The sequence below is a fragment of the Spea bombifrons genome, chromosome 1 (assembly GCF_027358695.1).
Source record: "Spea bombifrons isolate aSpeBom1 chromosome 1, aSpeBom1.2.pri, whole genome shotgun sequence".
In the NCBI taxonomy this organism is placed as follows: domain Eukaryota; kingdom Metazoa; phylum Chordata; class Amphibia; order Anura; family Pelobatidae; genus Spea; species Spea bombifrons.
This window is the reverse complement of record NC_071087.1, coordinates 30803640-30824147: the sequence shown is the minus strand read 5'-3', so window position 1 is coordinate 30824147 and position 20508 is coordinate 30803640. Positions and strand designations below refer to the sequence as shown.

General features: G+C 40.9%; 1 protein-coding gene across 1 annotated transcript in view; it reads right to left on the bottom strand.

The window, feature by feature from the left end:
• The window catches only part of SH3RF1 (SH3 domain containing ring finger 1), a 66610-nt gene extending 46394 nt beyond the window's left edge, over positions 1–20216 (bottom strand). Inside the window, 2 exon segments of the mRNA XM_053459844.1 lie at positions 14947–15440; positions 20055–20216. Of these exon segments, the coding sequence (XP_053315819.1) occupies positions 14947–15372 (426 nt within the window). The 5' untranslated portion in view covers positions 15373–15440; positions 20055–20216.
• Positions 20217–20508: the final 292 nt, after the last annotated feature.

The following is a 20508-nucleotide window of genomic DNA, read 5'->3' as shown; positions in this document are numbered from 1 at the left end:
ATTTTTTTAGGGTCCATGTCTTTGCGGATGACGTTTTCCCTGGTGGCACATCATCCATACAAAGCACACGCGCGTAAAATACCTACGCGAGACCTGCAGATGGGTAAGCTGACCGTTCTCTGCAAACAGATCACTGTTTGCTTTAACATGTGATGCCAGAGCTTAAACAATAGTTTCAAAAGCCTGGGCAAAAAATGCCGGGCAGGGTCACCTCAAAGCCAACCTGTGACAAAGCTTTTGGTATTATTTGATGCGTTTATTAAAAACTCCAAGTGTGGCTTTTGTTTTCTTTTAAAACATTTGGTTGAAAACTTCTAATAGACCCTCATCATAAACTCAGTTACCTCTCCCATTTGATTGAATGTGCATGGTTAAGAAGTCTCAGGAAGAGGTTATGTAATGGGAAAGGAAAACTATCTATGTCACATAAGAAGCAGTTATATCTATTTTAACCAACATTATCTTTTCTTCATATAATGGCTGCAGTTATGTACAATCATACAGCAAATTATACATTTACCCAATTTATCTAATCAATGATCATCACGGCATGGGGTTATAGACACAAAGTAATCATGGTCCCTAAAGTACCTAGTAAGGATATTTTTTTCCCATGTTGGCCAATCGTACTCACATGATCGTGAGCGTGTATATACGTAAAAACCTTCTCTGAGTTGGGGAAGGACAGTAAAAAGTGAAGAAAAATATATTGCCTGGCTACATTACAAATAGGAGAATGGGCTTCTGTGTATGTGAATATGTGAATGGTATACTGGTATCGCTGGACAAGCTTCCAAGGTCTACAGATCAACGTCTGTCTCGATGAGTGTAAGATGGAGTCAAGCCAGCTAAAATGTTCCCTCTCCTTCAATGGAGTATATTAAAAGGGAGAGTTTGCAGTTGTGGTTTCAACTACTTGACTTTGATATACATTATGAACGTCCAGCCCCAGTGAGCTTCTGCCACTGACCCTGTAAAATGTGTAGTTTAAAAAATGAGATGCCTTCCAACATCTCATTCCCTGATGAATTGTGCATTGTACAGGGCCAACTCAGTTCTTCTTGTTGGAGAAACCCCGCCAGTGTTGGCCCTCCATAACATATAGTGAAGTGAGGGAGTTGAAACCACAACTCTCCGCATGATGGCTTCTGCATAGATAAACAAGGATTACCCGAGTCTGGAGGTCAGCCTGTGTGATGAAACAGAAAGGCTTTTGCTTATTAGATACAAATACAGATGGTCCTGCAGTCATGGAACACTTGTAAAAGTAAGTAAAGACTGGAATGATTTCAATATAAAAATCTTTTAGTAAACTTTGTAGCGATGAACATTCTTGCTACATATATCAAAGTATGGCTTGGACATTTATGCCTTGATGATGGACTTGAAAACGTTCCTCATTTTACCTTTCCACTTTTCCATAGTTACATAGGCTGAAAAAAAGACATGCGTCCATCAAGTTCAGCCTTTCCCACATCTGTTAATTGTGGTTGATCCAAAAGAAGGCAAAAAAAAAAATCCAGTTTGTAGCTCTTTCCAACTTAAACTGATCTTCTGCTACAAAATACTCCCCATTATTCAGTATATATTAAAATCCATCACCCCAGGTATTTTTGAATTCTGTTTTCCAATTGAGAATGTTGAGAAATGTCCTCCTCACACAATCTGGATGTTTATTCTGATGTATCCATGGCTGACAGCACTGTCTGTGTTACATATCTGCTTGTATACTTCTAAACAGAAGATTGTTCAGTCATTTGTGGTTTCGCTAATCTCAGCCATTATTTCAGTGCAATTAACACAGCAATACCCCCGCATTCCTGAGAAACCAAATCTGAATGAAGTTCAGTCCGTACAAGCACTTTCCCACGCATCTTTCAGCTCTAAAAACTCTGGAGGCAACAAGGTTCCATTTTTGCTATTCTTTACAGAGAACCTACATATGCTTTAGCTATGCCTTATGGAAACAACATTGTTTTCTATGCATAGAGGGAGTACGGAGTTAATTTAGTAATACAGTAATACAGTAATACAGTTATGCATCAGATGGTTGAGTGCCCCCTCCAAAAAACTGAAAGTTATTAAATAGAAAGCCAGCAACAGGGCTTACATATACTATAACAATAAAAATGTCTTTATGGTTAGTTTCTAATAATTATTCCCATTTACAAGGGATTTGGTTGAGTAAGCAGAATGTCAAAGTCTCGAATCACACCACCAGGAGAATACAAATTCAGCATAAAACAAGGATATGGTAACACTATTTTTAACTTTACCTCACAGGACAGTCACGATTTTGGTGCACTGTCCCATTTTTTTGCCGGAAGCAGGGACCATGGGCCAGTTGGAGATCCCTCAATCTCTCCTGACTGCCCCAGAGAGCTGCAAAATCAATGGAGGTCCAAGGTGGCCACCTCATGACGCTCTACAGCTGAGCAACCCAAGGTGGGTTGCCTCCAACACCGCCTTATTCTGTTGTCATCCCTTGCCCTCTTCACCTCTTGCCACACCACCCAACATAGGGAGCGTATGCTTTTACAACTACTTGCCTGCTTTAAATTGTGAGAAACTTCCTCCAGGAGGTTCTTCATACATTCTACCCTGAAAGTCCAGAGGGATCGCAATGTAACCATTCCTCCCAATGCTCAACTTTGATACTTGCCCTCCAGGTAAACAAAAATGATACCTTTGTTAGTTAACAGAAGTGTAATGGACTGCACGCCATTGAGTCCTGGGTCATGAAGTAAACATAAAAAAGTTTGTAAAACACCAGCAAGGTTTCGACTAACAACTGTAAGGCTTTTTAAAACACTTACCAAAAAAAATAAAACCGCAGTGCTTCTCTGATACATAATTAATAAAAGGCTTATCTTTTTCAACACAAGATGACATCACTGCAGGATGTTGTGGTTAGCTTATGAGGAAAGCTTGCTTTTGATTTATCAGGTCATAAATATGCCAGGAACGAGAACAATTTGGACACTTGCCATCAAGGACATAATTAAATGGAAGATAGTCTACAGCTGTTTAGCAGTAAACCTCATCACCAATCAAAATACTTATATACGAGGAAAAATGTCATGTTGCCCACGTTGAAACTAAGGTCTGGCAATCCCTCGTAGAGCATGGAAAATAAAAATAAACCTCAACAAAACTAAAATCACTTACCGGGATACTTGGCCATATTGCTACGTCACTAGTTTCATAATACCTTCGCTGTAGAACACTGGCACTTACTTCGAAATGGTTCTAGTCTTTGCATAATGTCATGCATGTCAGCCATTCGTATGTGTTCTAGCTCTGTTATCTTAGCCCAGTCTACCACACTGACTCCTTATCACACTGCCTGTGGTAGACATTAGAATGGCCCATTAATGGCCTTAATGCGTCAGCCCATTCACTCTAATTAATGAAAGTACATAGAGGAACGGACTTCATTTGCATTGCCATAAAGAATACGTTCTGTGTGGTCACATGACAGACACCAAAGGCATCCTTTAGGTTTGCAGATAAAAGGTTGTTTTTTTGTTTTTTTAAGATAAGACCAAGCTTTTGTAAATACCAATTAACATTTTTGCATAGAGCACTGTATAATACACTTAACCTGACAAATATTTTTGGTCACGGGGCTTCCCATTTAAATAGAGTTGTTGAGGTTGCTTTCTATACAAACTAAGTCATTTTCATTTTCTATTTTTTCATATTACAACAATCACTTAATAAATAAAGAAAATCCACTTTAACAGAAATGACCTGTCTGACATTATTTCCAAGTGCATTTACTACACATATTTTCATGCTATGGAGCCCTAATTTGTCCATTGAACACTCATTAGCTCTTTGCTAAGGCAATAACACAGCTTAAAACAGACTTTTTCAAATAAGGTAAATCTTGCCTTGTCGTATAGATCGAGTCTCATTCACAAACTCATGTCTGCTGGAGGAATTTGATTGCTATCGGTTAAATTAAGGCAACAGAAAAACCATGCAAATTAAATCTGCAGCGGAACACACAATTCATACTCGGCGGTTCTACAAAGAATCAATTAGTTCTGATCACAAAGAAATCCCAAAGCTTTACTTAGAACACGAAATAGCTTGTACTCAAATGTTCTCTCCATCCTGCTTTCTGTCCTTTTGAGAAGTGCAGGCTAGGACCATGGACACTGATGATTTAAGCTGGACCAGAAGCAAAAGAACGAAAGATGCTCCCGACCAGCCAGGGAGGAGATCATCTTTTCCTACCGTAAAGTTCTGCTGGTGGAAGGACTACTTTCTGGGTAGGAACATACATAATTTTGTATTATATTACGATAACACGGTCCTAATGTCAATCTGCACCTCTAGCACGTATCTCGCCATCTCATACATTTGTCCACCAAGATGAGCTGCTGCTTCTCACACAATTATTTTGAAACATAAAAAGCTAGAAAGGTAGAGATTTTAGAACTTGTGGCAATTAATCATGCATGCTAGTTCACGTTTTTCTGCGGAGTTTGCTCAGAGCAATACTAATGTATAAAGATAAAAGCCCCGAGCTGAGTAATATACTTGACAAAAGCTATTTTTTGCTTCACCACCTTCCAATGTCATACTCAGGATGGCTTCTGGTTTGATGGAACATACTCAGCACTCCCCCACACCAACATGAAAAGAGAGTGGAGAGGTTAGGAAACCTATTACTACTCCACGTTTTGTTTGCCTTCTGTAGGTCAGCTGACGTTCAGCATTCGGTTCAGACATGCCTGAACCACGTCGGAGACAAAGCTACAAGTCAGTCTCTTACATCAACAAGATGATCAATAATTGCTTTAAAAAAACTAAAACAGACACACGTTTAACCATCTAAACTGACATATAATCTACCCTTCTTAACAAGGAAAATGGATCTAGCCGTGTTGGTCGGGGAGACGGTGGACTCTTTAGTTGAAGCTAGTGTCACATAAGCTTGTGGGGCTGACGTGTTGCTTTCACTGTGGACAACCAACCCGCTCCGTGAGAATATAAAATTCATACTTTGATATCTGTTGTGAATTTTATCAGCTAAGTAGTTCCTTAACAACAAATATTACTCAGAGCCAACAATCATGTCACGTAGCTACAAGTATGATGACGCACCTCTGGCCAGGCCACAGCCACAAGAATTTATTTAAGCAGCGCTGAAGAGCTATAAAAGAGAATGGTTCTATTGTTCACACACAATCCAGTCCACTACCAGAATACTCTTATTGTGAGTTCATGGTTCAGAAAACACGTGGACTTGGCTATAATCTTTAAAGAGCTTTCAGAAAGCACAGGTAGGTTATAAAACGTATTTTACAAACAGAGAAGTGAAATGCAAAGGGAGTGGCTCTTACAATCGCAACAACAAAAAAAAAAGGAGTGTGAGATGTGGAAATAACCTCACCTCTATTCTATAAAAAGTGAATCAACGACATGGAACAAAGGTGGTTTCCTTTACAAAAAGAAGTAATCTCGTTACCAGTATGGTTCATTGCTCTTGAGTACCGCAGAGGGACATTGGTAACAGTATCCCAAACCCACGGTTCAGAATTTAGCATTTTATTAGATTGTAAAAAGAGTATACAAATGTATTAGTCAATCACATAAAAAGGTCTTCTACTAAAATATACATAAGATCCAGAGACATTCAATCAAATCGACCACTTTTCTTGTAGAGGTGCATTAATAAAATTAAACCTTGTGTCTCGTGGTTGAGGGGGTCTCTTTCAGTTTATTAATGGAGAATTAAAGAAATTATGACTTTCTTTCATTGAAACAAAGCTTAACTTACTGAGATAAGACCAACTTTTATTGGTCCAACATATAAACTACATGTCATGAAGAAGAAGGAACCTCAGGAGGTTCCAAAGGCCTACGTTACTATACATAGTTTTCCATTTTATCCATTGGAAGCCTAACAGTCTCCATACAATTAAGCCATTTAGTATGGGTATACTTGATAAATCTGCACAAATAATAAAATGAACACAACATTTTTATGATGGCTAGCTAGTGCCCATCAATTCAGTACTTCCCATTCAATTTCCATAAAGAGACAATAGCATTGATGTCTCTTTTGAGGAACGGGTGATAAGAGAAAGAGCGTCACCTAAAATCTATACTACGCATGCCAAAAAATAACCAAGGAAATGTAGCGTGCGGTTTTTTAAGGATACACAATAAGGGCGTACACGATTTCACAGGATGACACAAGTTTTCCCTAAACTGTGCCCTGCGGCAATGCTCTAGGAATGCAGGTTGACAAGCCAGCTATCCAAACACAATTATGTCCTCACGTGAGGCTGTTGTGAGATCAACAATATTTTCATTAGACAAAGACTTTTTGTATTTACAAAATGGACGATGACCAACATACTTTATATTTTTTCAGAAGGTGACGGCATATTAATTGAGTTCAGTGTTACCGGCGCAGTGAAATCACTGGAAATTAAAGTTGTCCTCTTGGTACGGCAGTGTGGTTTCTTCCCAGGCGTTGGGTTACGTTCTGGACCATTCTGGAGACGTTCAGGTGGTAAAGGACACCACCGATAAACCGCCGCTGGTGAAACCAAATCTTTCCTCTGTGTACTTGGAATACATACAATGCGTTGCTTCATTGCTTCACAAAGGATGCATTCAGACTCATAGTTTCATTTGAAGAGGGCAGTGACAGTGCACCTTGCAGGTCTCAAGCTGAAACCCTTTAATCATCCCATAAATATATGATTACGGCTGGATCTTAAAATAGGAAGGTATCACAAAAGGGGACTTTGCAACCATGCATGTTGCACAAAGAGAAAAAAAACAATTCATAGTAAATGCACCTATACCTTGTAAAGAACGGACATACCCCTAGAGATATTATAGGATACAATGCAGATACAAAGCAAATGGAGTTTCCATCTACATGCCCCGCTAGGCAGCAACACGGAAGTATCATATTAACTTCTTATTATAATTAACTTATATGTAACAGAGAATTAATGTTCAACCCTGGGACAAACCGTACCAATAATGGCTAAATCATGAACATGTATCTCTGTTTATTAAGCGTAGGCACTAAAAAGGTAAAATTCAGTTCAGTTACTGCACCACAAGGACATAAAATTGGGCAACCTCTATCAATATATTTTTTACAAATATATATATATATATATATATATATATATATATATATATATTATGTCCATACATACATACAATCATATTTGTCAATGTCAATCATTTGTGTATCCAAGACATGTTGTATCCAGTAATAGTTGGATACATTCCAGATATGTTCTTTCTGGAATTATGGGAATCCCTTCAGTGTACTTTGGCCCAACAGCTCTGTAGGATTTCTCATTAGCCGAGATCTTGTTATGTTAATAGCTAAGCACCTTACAAACGGCCCACACTCACAGATCTTAAAGGATATTTCACACCAACATCGGAAGAAAATCAGATGCTAAGCTTCTAACTGAAACCAGCATTGACCCAAATAAGTGGACAATCAATTCAATGGTTATTTAATTTTTGTGTTCAGACACTTAATTGCCCCAAGATGTAGTAGATTAACCAGAGCTTTACGGACCTACCCGAGTAGCGAAGCATTTGCCAACCACAAACTCAGTTCCCCTTTACTACGGCAGCGGAAACAGTTAACAGAAGCAACGATCGATGCAAAATACATTTAATGAAGATAAATGGCAGGAAATTGGAAACTAGCTCGAAACGAGCCAAATGTCACCTTATAAATATTGTAAGTTCTCTGTGAAACCATGCAATGAATTTGAAATTACAAATAGAGGGGGTAGAACATGAATATCTGAATGGCAGCCAACAATAAAGTAGGATTCAAATAAATGAGGATGAAGAGCAGATTGGATGGGGAAATTTCATGAATTTTAATTTCCCCAAAGAATCAGTGATTCAGGAGCAGAGCCATCTATTGTCAATGTATTTGTGACAAAGTTCTCACGTGAGACCAACTTTTATGTCTTAAGGACATTAAAATGCATTAGAATTATCTATACAATCTGGTCCCTCTTATCCTTCGCAATGCTATTTCCGAAGGGCAACACAGGACAACTCTGGGGTTTATTCACTAAACTGAGAGTCTGTAGATAAGCGGAGAGTAAACCTATCACCTCTATGACTTCAGCTTTGCATTAGGAAGAGCCAACCCCAACGGACTTCTCAAGAAGAATGAGCAGCTCAGACCTGTAAGATGCATAGTTAAATCAGTGTGATTTATTTAAGGTCACCTCGACGATTTCATTATCCTTTATGGAGACCAAATTAACCTTTCTTGCAGGAAAAACTTGAGATTTTCCCATCAGGTTTTCTAACGGACGCTGCAAGATGAAAACATTGGAGCTCCCCGGAGATCACAATTCAGAACCATTTAGTTTTTGGTTATACGGATACTAAACTTGTCATAAACAACAAGAAAGCCTTGCACAAAGCAACCTTTCATAAATAAATGCATTACAGTCCGATAGCCATTCTGTGATTTTAAATATATATTATATATATTACACACACACACACACACACACACTAGATTATTATAGTTGTTTTTCTATGATGGTATATTCTTGCTCGTACTTGAACTCAAAGCTAGTTAATAATTAATGTGGCGTATGTCACAGCTCTAGGTTATACATGTACCTTTCCACGTAACACCAGCTTTCACAGTTTGCCTTTAAAATAGACTTTATAAAAAAAGACACCAGGCTCTGCTTTCAGAACTATTACACCGGCTTTCTGATCAACTCACACAACACTAGCAGAAATAGTAGCGTTACTGAAAAAGCAACCCTTGTAATAATTCACTAATAATTCAATTATAAGCTTTTCCAGAAAAAAGAGTAGTAAAGGTAGGGAGACATTGACAGAGAGCCTAAGAGAGTGTGAGTGAGAGAGTGAGAGAGTGAGTGAGTGAGAGAGAGTGAGAGTATAAGAGAGAGTGTGAGTGAGTGAAAGAGAGAATAAGTGAGAGTGTGACAAAAGCAAAAACAGTGGTTCTTATACCCCCCCCCCCCCGATAGGGTTGTCATATTCAGGCCTTTTTTTTTTCCTTCTTTAAGATACAGAGTTTGGGGTCGTCTTATAACAGAGCAAATACCGTACTTACAAATTGTTTCACTTTAACCAATGTATGTTCACCAAGGTCACTTACAAATTAACAAAACTACTTATTATCCACACTTGCGTGTAGTACATCAGCCGTTTTGTTCTCTATAGGTAGCGCCTACATATTTGATGGTGTATGTCACATAGGTCTGAGTTATTTACGCAACATAATCCTATATCCACGCCTATGCTGCAAGTAGGTCAACCGCGTCAGTCGCGCATACTCCGTTCACTTGCATGGAAAAGGCTACTTAAAGTTTTTTGGTTTATTTACCGATTTCTAATGATTATAAAGATTTGGTTTAATATATTTAATACAGTATGGCTGTACAGCATGAGCCCCCCCCCCATATAATGAAGACACATGCTCTCCATGCAGAGGGTGCCAAGCCTTTCATAAACAGATGCTTACAGCGTATTAGAAGTCTGTTCCCAATATTCCTGAAAACCTGTGATTTCTCAGCGATGGAGCCGCGCGCTCACCAGTCCGCGTGTAACAAAGACTTCCTGCGCACACAACATGTTATCACTTAGCAGAAACGTGGGAACAGGATCTCTGTACAATGCGTGAACTATAAAAATATCCAAGTGGAGCGATAATCAAATACAAGACAGTTTCCAAGAGACAACACCAAAAAATAAAACATAACCATCCACTACCTAATCGTGATGAGGCTTCTCCCAGACATCTTGTTTCCGTGAGAGCAGCATTTAGTACGCCACGCTCTATTAAGGATTATTTCGCTGTCTAGGGGAGCATGTGATAAAGATGCACTCACGATCATTAGCAGATGCTACAAATCCCCCGTTCTAACATATTTGCACCTAATAAATTGCATGATATCTTGCTCTGGTCTTTCGTTATCTTCACGTCGTGCTTTAGCGACTCATTTGTCAGCACAATTTGCTTTGCTCTTCAGAGTTTTATCAGATCTGCCTTTTCCCCCCACATTTCTCCATTTTATGTTTTTATACAGTAAATAAACACCACGCAATGGACTGCGTGTATACCCGGGATGCAGCTTTATCAACTTGCTGTTTAAAGCATTGGCATGGTCATCGCTTGTTGTGTTATTGTCATAACTGGGAACACTCCGGGTCATTGGCGAGACACTCCGGGTCATTGGCGAGACACTCCGGGTCATTGGCGAGACACTCCGGGTCGTTGGCGAGGCACTAAGGGTCGCGGGAGCGCCATTGTGACACACCCACTACCCGCCCACTTTCTATTTGTGTGGGGCTAGCCCTGCATGCAACGTCAGTGGGAACAGCACACTAATGCCTGCTGACCGCCCACCGACATAAGCAGGACCGCCTATCCGCGTGCTGAAAAGGGGAGCTCCGGTGCTGGAGGCCGGATGTTCCCAGGTACGCTTATTGTCCTCTTTATAGTAGAAGGTGATTATTTTCAGGTAGGCTTTGTAGGGGCTGGGGAGATTTTTTAGAGACGGCACCAGGACAGGCAATTCATTGATGGGCTAGTTTTGCCACCTTTTGCCATGCTCTCAGGTGCTATAGAAGGATCATGATGACCATTCCTTTAGATGAGTGGGGCGTTCAAAAGCCCACCATTGCTGCAAGGAGCTTTGGTAAGATGATAAGCTCACGGGCAGGGACCTCAGCTCCTGATGTGTCTGTATGTATTAATGTATATTTGTTATGTGTGCCCCAATTAAATTATACAGCGCTGCGTAATCTGTAATGAGATCTGTGGGACGTAACGCAACAATGCGTAATGTCAAAATACCTGTACTGGCGTGATCCACGCAGGGTCGGGGGTCCGGGTCAGGGGTCTAGATCCTGAACAACCAACGTAAATATTTTTCTTCCAAGCGCATGTACATATCTGCACACCTGACTACACAGATGTTATTCCGCTAAACAAAGCATAAATTATTCATATCACTCACAACCAACGAACGGACTGAAATCACACGTGCTTAGCATCTCTCCAGATTAAAAGAGCGCACGTTACCCTTGAAATAAATGGAAAGGGGGGTCCTGATGCAGGGACACAGATATCGTATGCATTTACGTGGATACGACAGCTGGAGAGTTCCTTTAACAAGTAATGTACAAAACAGGAAAATACCACAATGATACAATTATATGTGATTATCATGAGAATATGACAACTATTGGCAGACAATGTATCCAGCAAGTGGTCCCCCAGACTTAATCATTTCTGTACCAAGAGGTTATTATCTATTATTTATACTGTGCTAAACAAATAATAATAATAATAGATAATAATAATGCCTTCCTTACTAGGTTTTATAAACAGCTGCGCGACCTGCACTGAACACAACGAGGGATAAGTAACTCCTGCCCTCCCTTCACTACCTACTAACCCGACGAGGCATTTTTTATGTATGGGAATGAAAGCAAATGTAATACTAATGGCTGCGTATTTATGTGCGCGCATTTCCTCCGTGACATTTTCACACACCCTTCCAAGCAGTAATGTCTTTTCCTACGTAGTAAAATGGAAATGACTATTCTCACAAGACGGGATAATGATTTCTAGAACGCGGACTTTGTAATCGTGCAGCAGCCAGAGTGTGCTTACACAATGTGATATACATATAAGTATTTCTATACGTACCAGGGAACCATATCTGCGGTTTGTGACAGTAGAACTGGTATGAGTATTCCAGCGACTCTTACGTATAGTGCATGGGGTGAAGGTCCTGTAAAGACGTTTAACACTAAACCTGCTCTCAGTCCTTGTTAGCTCGTCATTAGATGCATGTATAAATATAAAGGTGAACCTGCTGCCTCTTGTAGGTCAACTCCATAATAGTGACTTAAAGGAATGGAGGTATGATGTCATGTTCCCTTATATGGTAGCACTGGGAAAGAGACAGAGCCAAGAGATCCCCTTGAACTTGATGGACTACACGTTAACTATATAATCACAAGAGAGTGATCATAGCATGGTACTCACTTCTAATACATATTTGATTTAGTTGGTGAAAAATATAATTAGTTATGCCACACATGCCTTTAAGTTACTTTAGTTTTTATTCCATTACAATTACGGTAATTACAACTAAACTACATGTGTTATTGTGTCACTACATCCCACTTTCTATCACGTAATCCACATTTACATTCTATACGAAGAACCTGAAATACATGCAAAGCATGACTCCTCATATATACTCGCGTATCCGTTCTAAAAACCCCAATTCTTCCAGAAAGAGTGAGCTCATAACGATATGACTGTAATTTACTTCTGCCAGAGCCAGGGGTCGCGTCACCTTATAGAAATAAAGGTGGCTGTATCAGTATAAGGGACAGGGCCGGCCCTATAATGGGGCAGACTGGGGCAATTGCCCCAGGCGGCACTTTAGAAGGGGCGGCACTTTGCCGCCCCAAGCGCTTTTTTTTTTTTTTTTTGAAGCGGAGGAGAGAGAGAGGGGCACCGAGTGGTTTTCGCTTACCCGCTCGGCGCCCCTCTCTCTCTCTCCTCTGCGGCTCCCTGTTCGGTCCCGGTGCCGGTGCCGGTCCCGGTGCCGGCTTGTAATGCAGAGCGCCGGAAGTGACGTCAATTTCCGGCGCTCAGCATTACAAGCCGGCACCGTGGCAGAGCAGGGAGACTCGCCGCAGGACTGTTTAAAGGTAAGTACCGGGGGGGGGGGGATCGTAGATTATGGCGTCGGCGAAGTTTAAAATGCCCCCCCTCCCGCGTCGCCCCAGGCGGCGTTAAGTCTTCGGCCGGCCCTGATAAGGGAAAACAAGCAATCTTCTAGAATGGGTTTCTATGATAAAAGTCTGATTTTTTTTAATGCCATAGACATTTTTTTTTATAGCAAGTGAGACCCCAGTTCAGATCAGAAATGATCACTTTGGATCACTAACTGACATTACTGAATAACCGGACTTGCTGCTCGCAATAATAACCTGCTATAACTTCTGAGACTATAAACACGACTTTAGTTTAACCTCATTTACCCTGCAATAAAAAGGGCCCTCATGACCCGGACTTACCCAGCACAGTGATGTCGTTCATTAAAAATCATTAAAAACGAATCTCCACTAAACAGGTCTAGAAAAGGCGTAAATGATGGATTTTTGTTAAGCGCAGACATGGACACTTGTTTGCATTGTGGCAGATATCATATGGAACCTATTCCACGTGACCTGTACTCATGAAATCAAAATCATAAATAGGATAACATGTGACTACTTTGCATATACTACACGTATGAAGCATATAATACAAGCAGCGAGTACCTGAATGTAATAGCTCCAAATGTCACAGAGAACGTTAACTTTTTTTATGATCCCAAATATTGCACCCCCAGATCACACAGGGGTGCAATCATATATCAGGTATATAAATGAATATCATCAGTATATTATAGATAAATACATAGATAAATATGAATGAATATAATCAGCATATTAGAAATAAATACCTAGATAAATATAAAATTAATATGTCAGTGGGAGAAAAAAACACCAGCTCATCTTGAACGCGTATATAAATCAAGGTTTTATACCCTTTTGACCTAAATTTTACATTTTATCATCAGCTTTGCTTTGATTTTCTGTACATCAAATACATGTCTGTCTGAATATCAGCCTACGCTTGTCTCATTACGAGACATTGATACTACCATGTAATAGCAGTAATCAAGGAAAAAGACCCTCCAATAATTAACAGTTACCTCGCTTTCTGTGTTTACTATAGCTCTATTAAATAACGTTTTGGAATTTTTTTTAAGATATTGCAAGTTCTTGATGCTATGAAGGCAGATGCTGTATCCCCAGGTCATTAGCTGTCGTCATTATTATTACTAAAAAAGAAAAAGATCACCAGTTGTTGGTTTCCAATCCAGTGGGCAGCTAGATAGCCGGCAACGATGGAATAAACCCAATCGCCATTGTAAAAGACATGGCAGGTCCCATCTAATTCTCACCCCAATCTCACAGCAGTGGCTTTTTAGCAGTAATGGCTGTCAAGGTTCTACAATTATCACACAGTGTCAGCAAAATGTTGATGGATCCCCTGGATCTAAGAGTCCAGGCCAAGGTACTCGGCACCACCTAGAAAACTCGGATGTGGGCATTTTTGTTGCATTCTTTCTTTTATTTTTAACATCTTGAGTTAATCTGCCCATGTGCAGCCTACAGTTTTTGAGCAGACGTAACTCAGATTTAGGGCTTCCTATAGCTTATGAAAACGTGTTGAGCTTGCCTTGAGCTTGAAGCACGGCCTAAGTTTGGGGATAAAACAATGAATTTACTAATTTACAGCGATGTACGTAGCACGCAAGGCAACGTAACAAGCTGTACCAGAATCAAACTCTTTGCAATCACAAGACAGATGTTTGTCTTCACAGAGATAAAAATGTTCCCAATCTTGACAAGTCATTGTTGCAGAAAATCCTTCCATATTCAAACAAATCTGTAGCAAGATTAGCCGTGTCAAAGGTGGGTGGATTTAGCTAAATCGTAGCGTAACATCCCAGAGGGACATGTGTCAAAGCTCCTGCATCATACCAGCCCCGATATGAGCAGGAGTTAAAACAACACGGGTCAGGCTTTACCGCACACACCTGCAGAACCGGAGACCAACACGCCATAGGCATGTACGTTCCCCCCGTTGGTAAATTAGGTCGGTTAAAGGGTGCTTGTCAGCATGAAACCATAAATGCTTTTGCACGTTAGGCAGAAATACTTTGTCTTAAAGGTTAAGGAATGTATAGCCCAGCATAGGATGTTATACATCTGTGTTTCATTTACATGTGGTTTCCAAAATGAACTGTTAATCTTCCATTGTGAAAGTGCTGAAAGTGACTAAAGCAAAGTACTTACCCTTACTGGAGGGCTCCGTGCTTGGATTCTTTGCTGTCCACCTTGACTGCTTTGTGCATCCCCTGTCCCACCATTAGTAGTAACGTTGCCTTGTGCTCTTAATGCGTTTGTGCTATTGCCAGCGCTGACCCCGGCGGCCCCGGGCTTCCTCGGCCTCTGTTTGATCCCATCCAGCAATCTGACCAGTAAAATGTTGCTAGGGAGTTCGTCCACCCCACACTCCACTAAGGTCCTGCACTCGGGGCAGCGAAGCTCATTCCGGGAGCTTACGATGCCCTGAAGGCAGCGTTTGCAGAACGTGTGTTGGCACGGCAAGACCTTTGCAGAGGCATCGAGTCGCTCCAGGCACACTGGGCACTCTAAAAGGTCCAACAGGGCTGACTCATCCATGGTTTTGTCAACACTGTTTTGCAAGGAGACAAGCATTTGTAAATATTCAGTCAATCCCGTTGGTTCAGGTTGGGTTATGTGATATCCATGCCTCTATTGTTCACCTTTAATAAGACAGAAAGGAAAGATGAGCACAACGTTAGTTATTGGTCATGAGTAAGACAAAGGCAAATACCCCAGCTTTCTGGGAAAAGATCACCTGAATGTTTCACGCTATACCTGTTTCCTATTACGGGCTCGGCCCTGCTACACGTAACGTTGACTGAACCCTAGTAAAGTGGGCTCCAGATTGTAGAGCTCCAGCTAACGATCTGTGCTTCTGATGTGAGCATGAAACAGAAGAACTACTAATGACATGCATTTCCAATGTCTAATGTAGAATTAGCTGCATTTAAGTTACACGAACTAGGGGGATCAGCAAAGGTCTCACAATAAAGGATATTTACCAAAACAAAGCAAATTCTCCAAAACAGGGGTCAACATATCTCTACGTACATTTTCCAAAAAGGAGATGGCAAAAGAGAACGAAGAACCTGGCTATACCTGACATATCCTGGCCTAAGCCAACTAGGCTTTTGCCCAGGATGGCAGGTCCAGGGCAGATCACCTTCTTGGGCAATAAGCCCCCCCACTCGTTACCCCGCTGCTCAATTGGTTGGTTACAGGGGGGATTTTTGATTGACTCAACACGGCCTCCATAGACCACATTAGAAGACGCTGTATACCTTTAGGACGCGGAGTGCCAGGACATGATGTCATATCCTGGTGCTCCGTGTCTTAAAGGCACAGCACACTTTTTAGTGCAATGCAGATGCCGACCAGGAGAGGGCAGCTCGAGGAACTGCCATCGGGGTCGGGTGCAGAAGGTAAATGTGTTGCTGCTAATATCATGTCACTATGATACATTTAGCAATGATGCAGTTTTTCCTTGTACAAGCAGGACTTCATTAGCATTGCCGTAAAGAATCAGCTCAGCGTGGTGATTGAGCAGGGAAAGTCACACAGGATATCGCATGACTGACAACAATGGTGGCCTCCAGGTCCGCAGATAAAGGAGGTTTATTAGAACAAAAAAAGAGGATAACACCAGGTTTTCTTCAGAGCTACAGCAATCTGCATTGCTGTACATGGCCCAATGTATTATATTCTCAAAGAAAAATATAATTTTGTCCCATGTGACTTGCCCTTTAAAAGCTGCATACATGTTTTGCTGACATAAGTAAAATAAAAAGTTAATCTATTGAATATTTTATGAGCTCATGTGGTGCTATATTCTTCAATAATGTATATTAACTGTTTGATGTTCTAAAAATAAACATCTTTTTTACTGTGAATGAAAATTACAAGGTAACACGCGACATGTAGCACCGCGGTGTCCCAGCGCAATTATCTTCACGTAACCAGTCTGTTCAAAGACACCCAGGCGGACTGTGTAACATTTAATTAAAATCCCATTGTACAGCACTGCAGGATATGATGGCGCTATATAAAACAGTAAATAATAAAACAGTATATACACATCCTCTGTAACTTCTGATACATATACAGGAAAAACAGTAAGATTTTTTTTTAAAGTCTTTTTTTTTTCTAAATATATATAATTTTTATTATTTCTAATTTTTATAAATGATCTATATAAACGACTGCCTCGTAATGTTAATGTTTAATCGAACCGTTATCTCATACTAAAGAGCACCACGTTAACAAGCCACGAATAAAAAGAGCTAGTGAGAAATTATAGATGTGTACATTCCTTTCTTTAAGTCAAGTGTGTTCCAAAAGAGCTAAAACTCCAAGAGCAGGAGAAACATCGGTGAAAAGAAGAAAAAAAACTATTAATCATTCAATATAATGATGACAGAGAGCAGAGCCGAGCTGTCAGCGTATCTCTGCAAACAGAATAAAACCAAGCCTAAAGTGCGATACGCTGATGGTAAATAGATGGTTTGATGCCTATAAACCTGGGCTTTAAAAATGTGAAGAATTAGTTAACTTAAAAAAAATAAAAAAAAAGAGACATACAATACATACATCCTATTCTCAGTAACGACGATCTTAAAATATCCACTCAACCACTCACATCATTTCACATATGTTCATCGGTTTTCAAGATGTCCCCCGCACCATGCTTACTCATTCATAAATGGAATTAATAGACAATTAATGAGGGCTGCCAGCCGAGCTAGGAAGAGAGAGAGATAGGGACCGAACGGGCATCAATTACTGTTCCATGCCTTATTATTCCATGTATTATTATTAGATAGCTAATGACTCATCCAGCACCCAATGGTGATCTTCTAACATGATGAGGTTGCCATGTCCCAAAGCCGTGTGAATGTTATCAAGCCAGCAACATTTTTGGGGGCTAAGGAATGAGTTAACGGGTCACCAAAATGATAATTATCCAGAAACACTCACAAGAGAATAGAACTCTGGATCATTGGCTTTACTCCAGCTTAGATTTCCTAGAGGTTCGATAAGAGTTCTTTAAGTCTATCTAAACTTACCAATGGCCCCCGGAGAACCAATCTACCTAGATAAAGGGGTTCAATAACTTAAGTGTTACAAAATGCATCAGATGGGGCCAACCCAACTACCCTGTGGGGAGTGCCAAGGTGGCCCTGCATAATGAATAGATGATGTAGGTAGATGACAATTCACCACAAAAAGTAGTGAAGAGGGTGATAGCTGTGATGTACAACCTCTATGCCTTCAACTGTTGCGCTCCCATCACACTCAGCCAGACATATCTAGAGTCGTAGGGGTAAGAAAGCGAATTCTCCATCTGCACACAAGCAGGTTTCCGTAAGGGCTTCTGTAACGCAGCTGGGACCTAATCGCATTACAGGGCAGAATAATTACATGACCGCTATTATTAGGGCAATTCTTTCATTCCTAATCATTAGCACGGCTGCTTTGTTTATGAATAATGCGGAGCTTTCAAATATGACATCAAACCACATAACGCGACTGCAGCAATGGACTGGATGGAGTTCATGGAACGTAAACATGTTATTATTCGCCTGTCGCCTGCCATTTACCTGACATCTCTCAAGAGGGTCGGTCGGGAGATAGAAAGAGAGGAGTTTATTTGGAAATCTTTCATTCAAGACAAGAAGGCAGAGAACGGATGGAATAAATAAATGTATATATATATAAATGTATATATATATAACCTCCATGTGAATTACTGGCATATATGCACATTTGTTTAGAATAAGCGATGCTGGCGGCCGGGTCTCTCCTGAGAGTTCCCCCAACATTCTTCCATTCTTCACGCTTTTCCCACAATGTGTGTCATTAGCATTTCCGTTATGTGCGCTGTCACAGCCAGTTAACCCTTTAAATCACAAGCGTGAGCCCGCATTCCCGACAGCGAGGGAATGTAAGGTTGATCGAAGCCAGAGTTTGGGTTGGGAAACCCCTAGGACTGCGGTGTTATACTGCTGAGGATTGCAGCGCCAAACTATACCGCAATGTAGTAGTGCGTGCTTTAATGACGGCCATGACTTCCAGCAGGGTTAGGGAATTTTGGATTGCAAGTCTGATGACCCTCAGATAATCCAAGTGTAGCAAACATTAGAAATAAATAAGAAGTGCAGTTATACAATAATACATCCGACCAGCCCCAGATGACACAAGCGTACCACAAAGTACTACGGGGTAGGGGGAGGCATTGCTTCCCCAGAATGACTAGATAAATGCATTTGGCTGTTTCCATAGCAACCAGTCACAGCCAGACCTCCCACTATAGAAATGAAAGCCCCTTCTCCCCACACCTAAATACAATAGGCTACCCTGGCAAGAGTACGATCAGCGCTTCCCTATCTGAACAGGCGGCTACGTAACAATTTAAAGTGTCCTACAGCAGCTTTACCATCTCAAAGTGAATTCTATGTTATGGCAGCACAGGGGTTAATGCGAGTGAGTGCAGGACTGTGAGAGGCAATTGGACTATTACTTCCTGGTTACTACTTACTACATGCACACTGAGCAGGGTGTAATATACAGCTGTGATGTATAACAGGGTGTAATATATATAGCAGTAATGTATAAAAGGGGGTAATATATATAGCAGTAATGTATAACGGGGGTAATATACAGCAGTAATGTATAATAGGGGTAATATACAGCAGTAATGTATAATAGGGGTAATATACAGCAGTAATGTATAGCAGAGGATAATATTTAGCAGTAATATATAGCAGATGGTAATATATAGCAGTCATGTATAGCAGGGGGTAATATATGGCAGTAATGTATAGCAGGGGGTAATATATAGCAGTAATGTATAGCAGGAAGTATTATTTAGCAGTAATGTTTAGCAGAGGGTAATATCTAGCAGTAATGCATAGAAGGGGGTAATATATAGCAGTAATGTTTAGCAGAGGGTAATATATATAGCAGTAATGTATAGCAGGGGGTAATATATAGCAGTAATGTATAGCAGGGGGTAATATATAGCAGTAATGTATAGCAGGGGGTAATATATAGCAGTAATGTATAGCAGGGGGTAATATATAGCAGTAATGTATAGCAGGGGGTAATATATAGCAGTAATGTTTAGCAGAGGGTAATACACAGCAGAAATGTTTAGCAGAGGGTCATATATAGCAGTAATGTATAGCAGAGGGTCATATATAGCAGTAATGTATAGCAGAGGGTCATATATAGCAGTAATGTATAGCAGAGGGTAATATATAGTAGGCTGTACCCACCATGTACTACAGCAGATAGTGGACAGTGCCTACCCCACCAGGACAGTGACAAGCTGTCTGGTTACTACACAAAGATCCATACATCCCATCTGACACAGGCTGTGCTCATGCCCACTACACTTCCACAGTAAACACAACTCTTCCAGGGGTTACTCATAGAAAGGGGGAGTTCACTGATCTCACTCCGCAGCCCCGAGAGAAGTGTGACCACCCAGTGACCGGGAGACTGCACTGACCTGCACAGGGAGATTCCAGGGCTCAGCAGGGACCCGTCCGGGGCATGCGGAGACTTCCCGGTGCTGTCTCTGGAGACACTGTGAGGGAGGTCTCTGGTGTCTTTGTCCCTGAGGCAGTGTCTGTGCTTCGACTGTCTATGAGTGAGTGAGTAAATCTGTCTGTCTGTCCGTCTGTCTCTCCCAGCAGGCACTCTCCTCCTTCTCCTCCCTGCCATCCG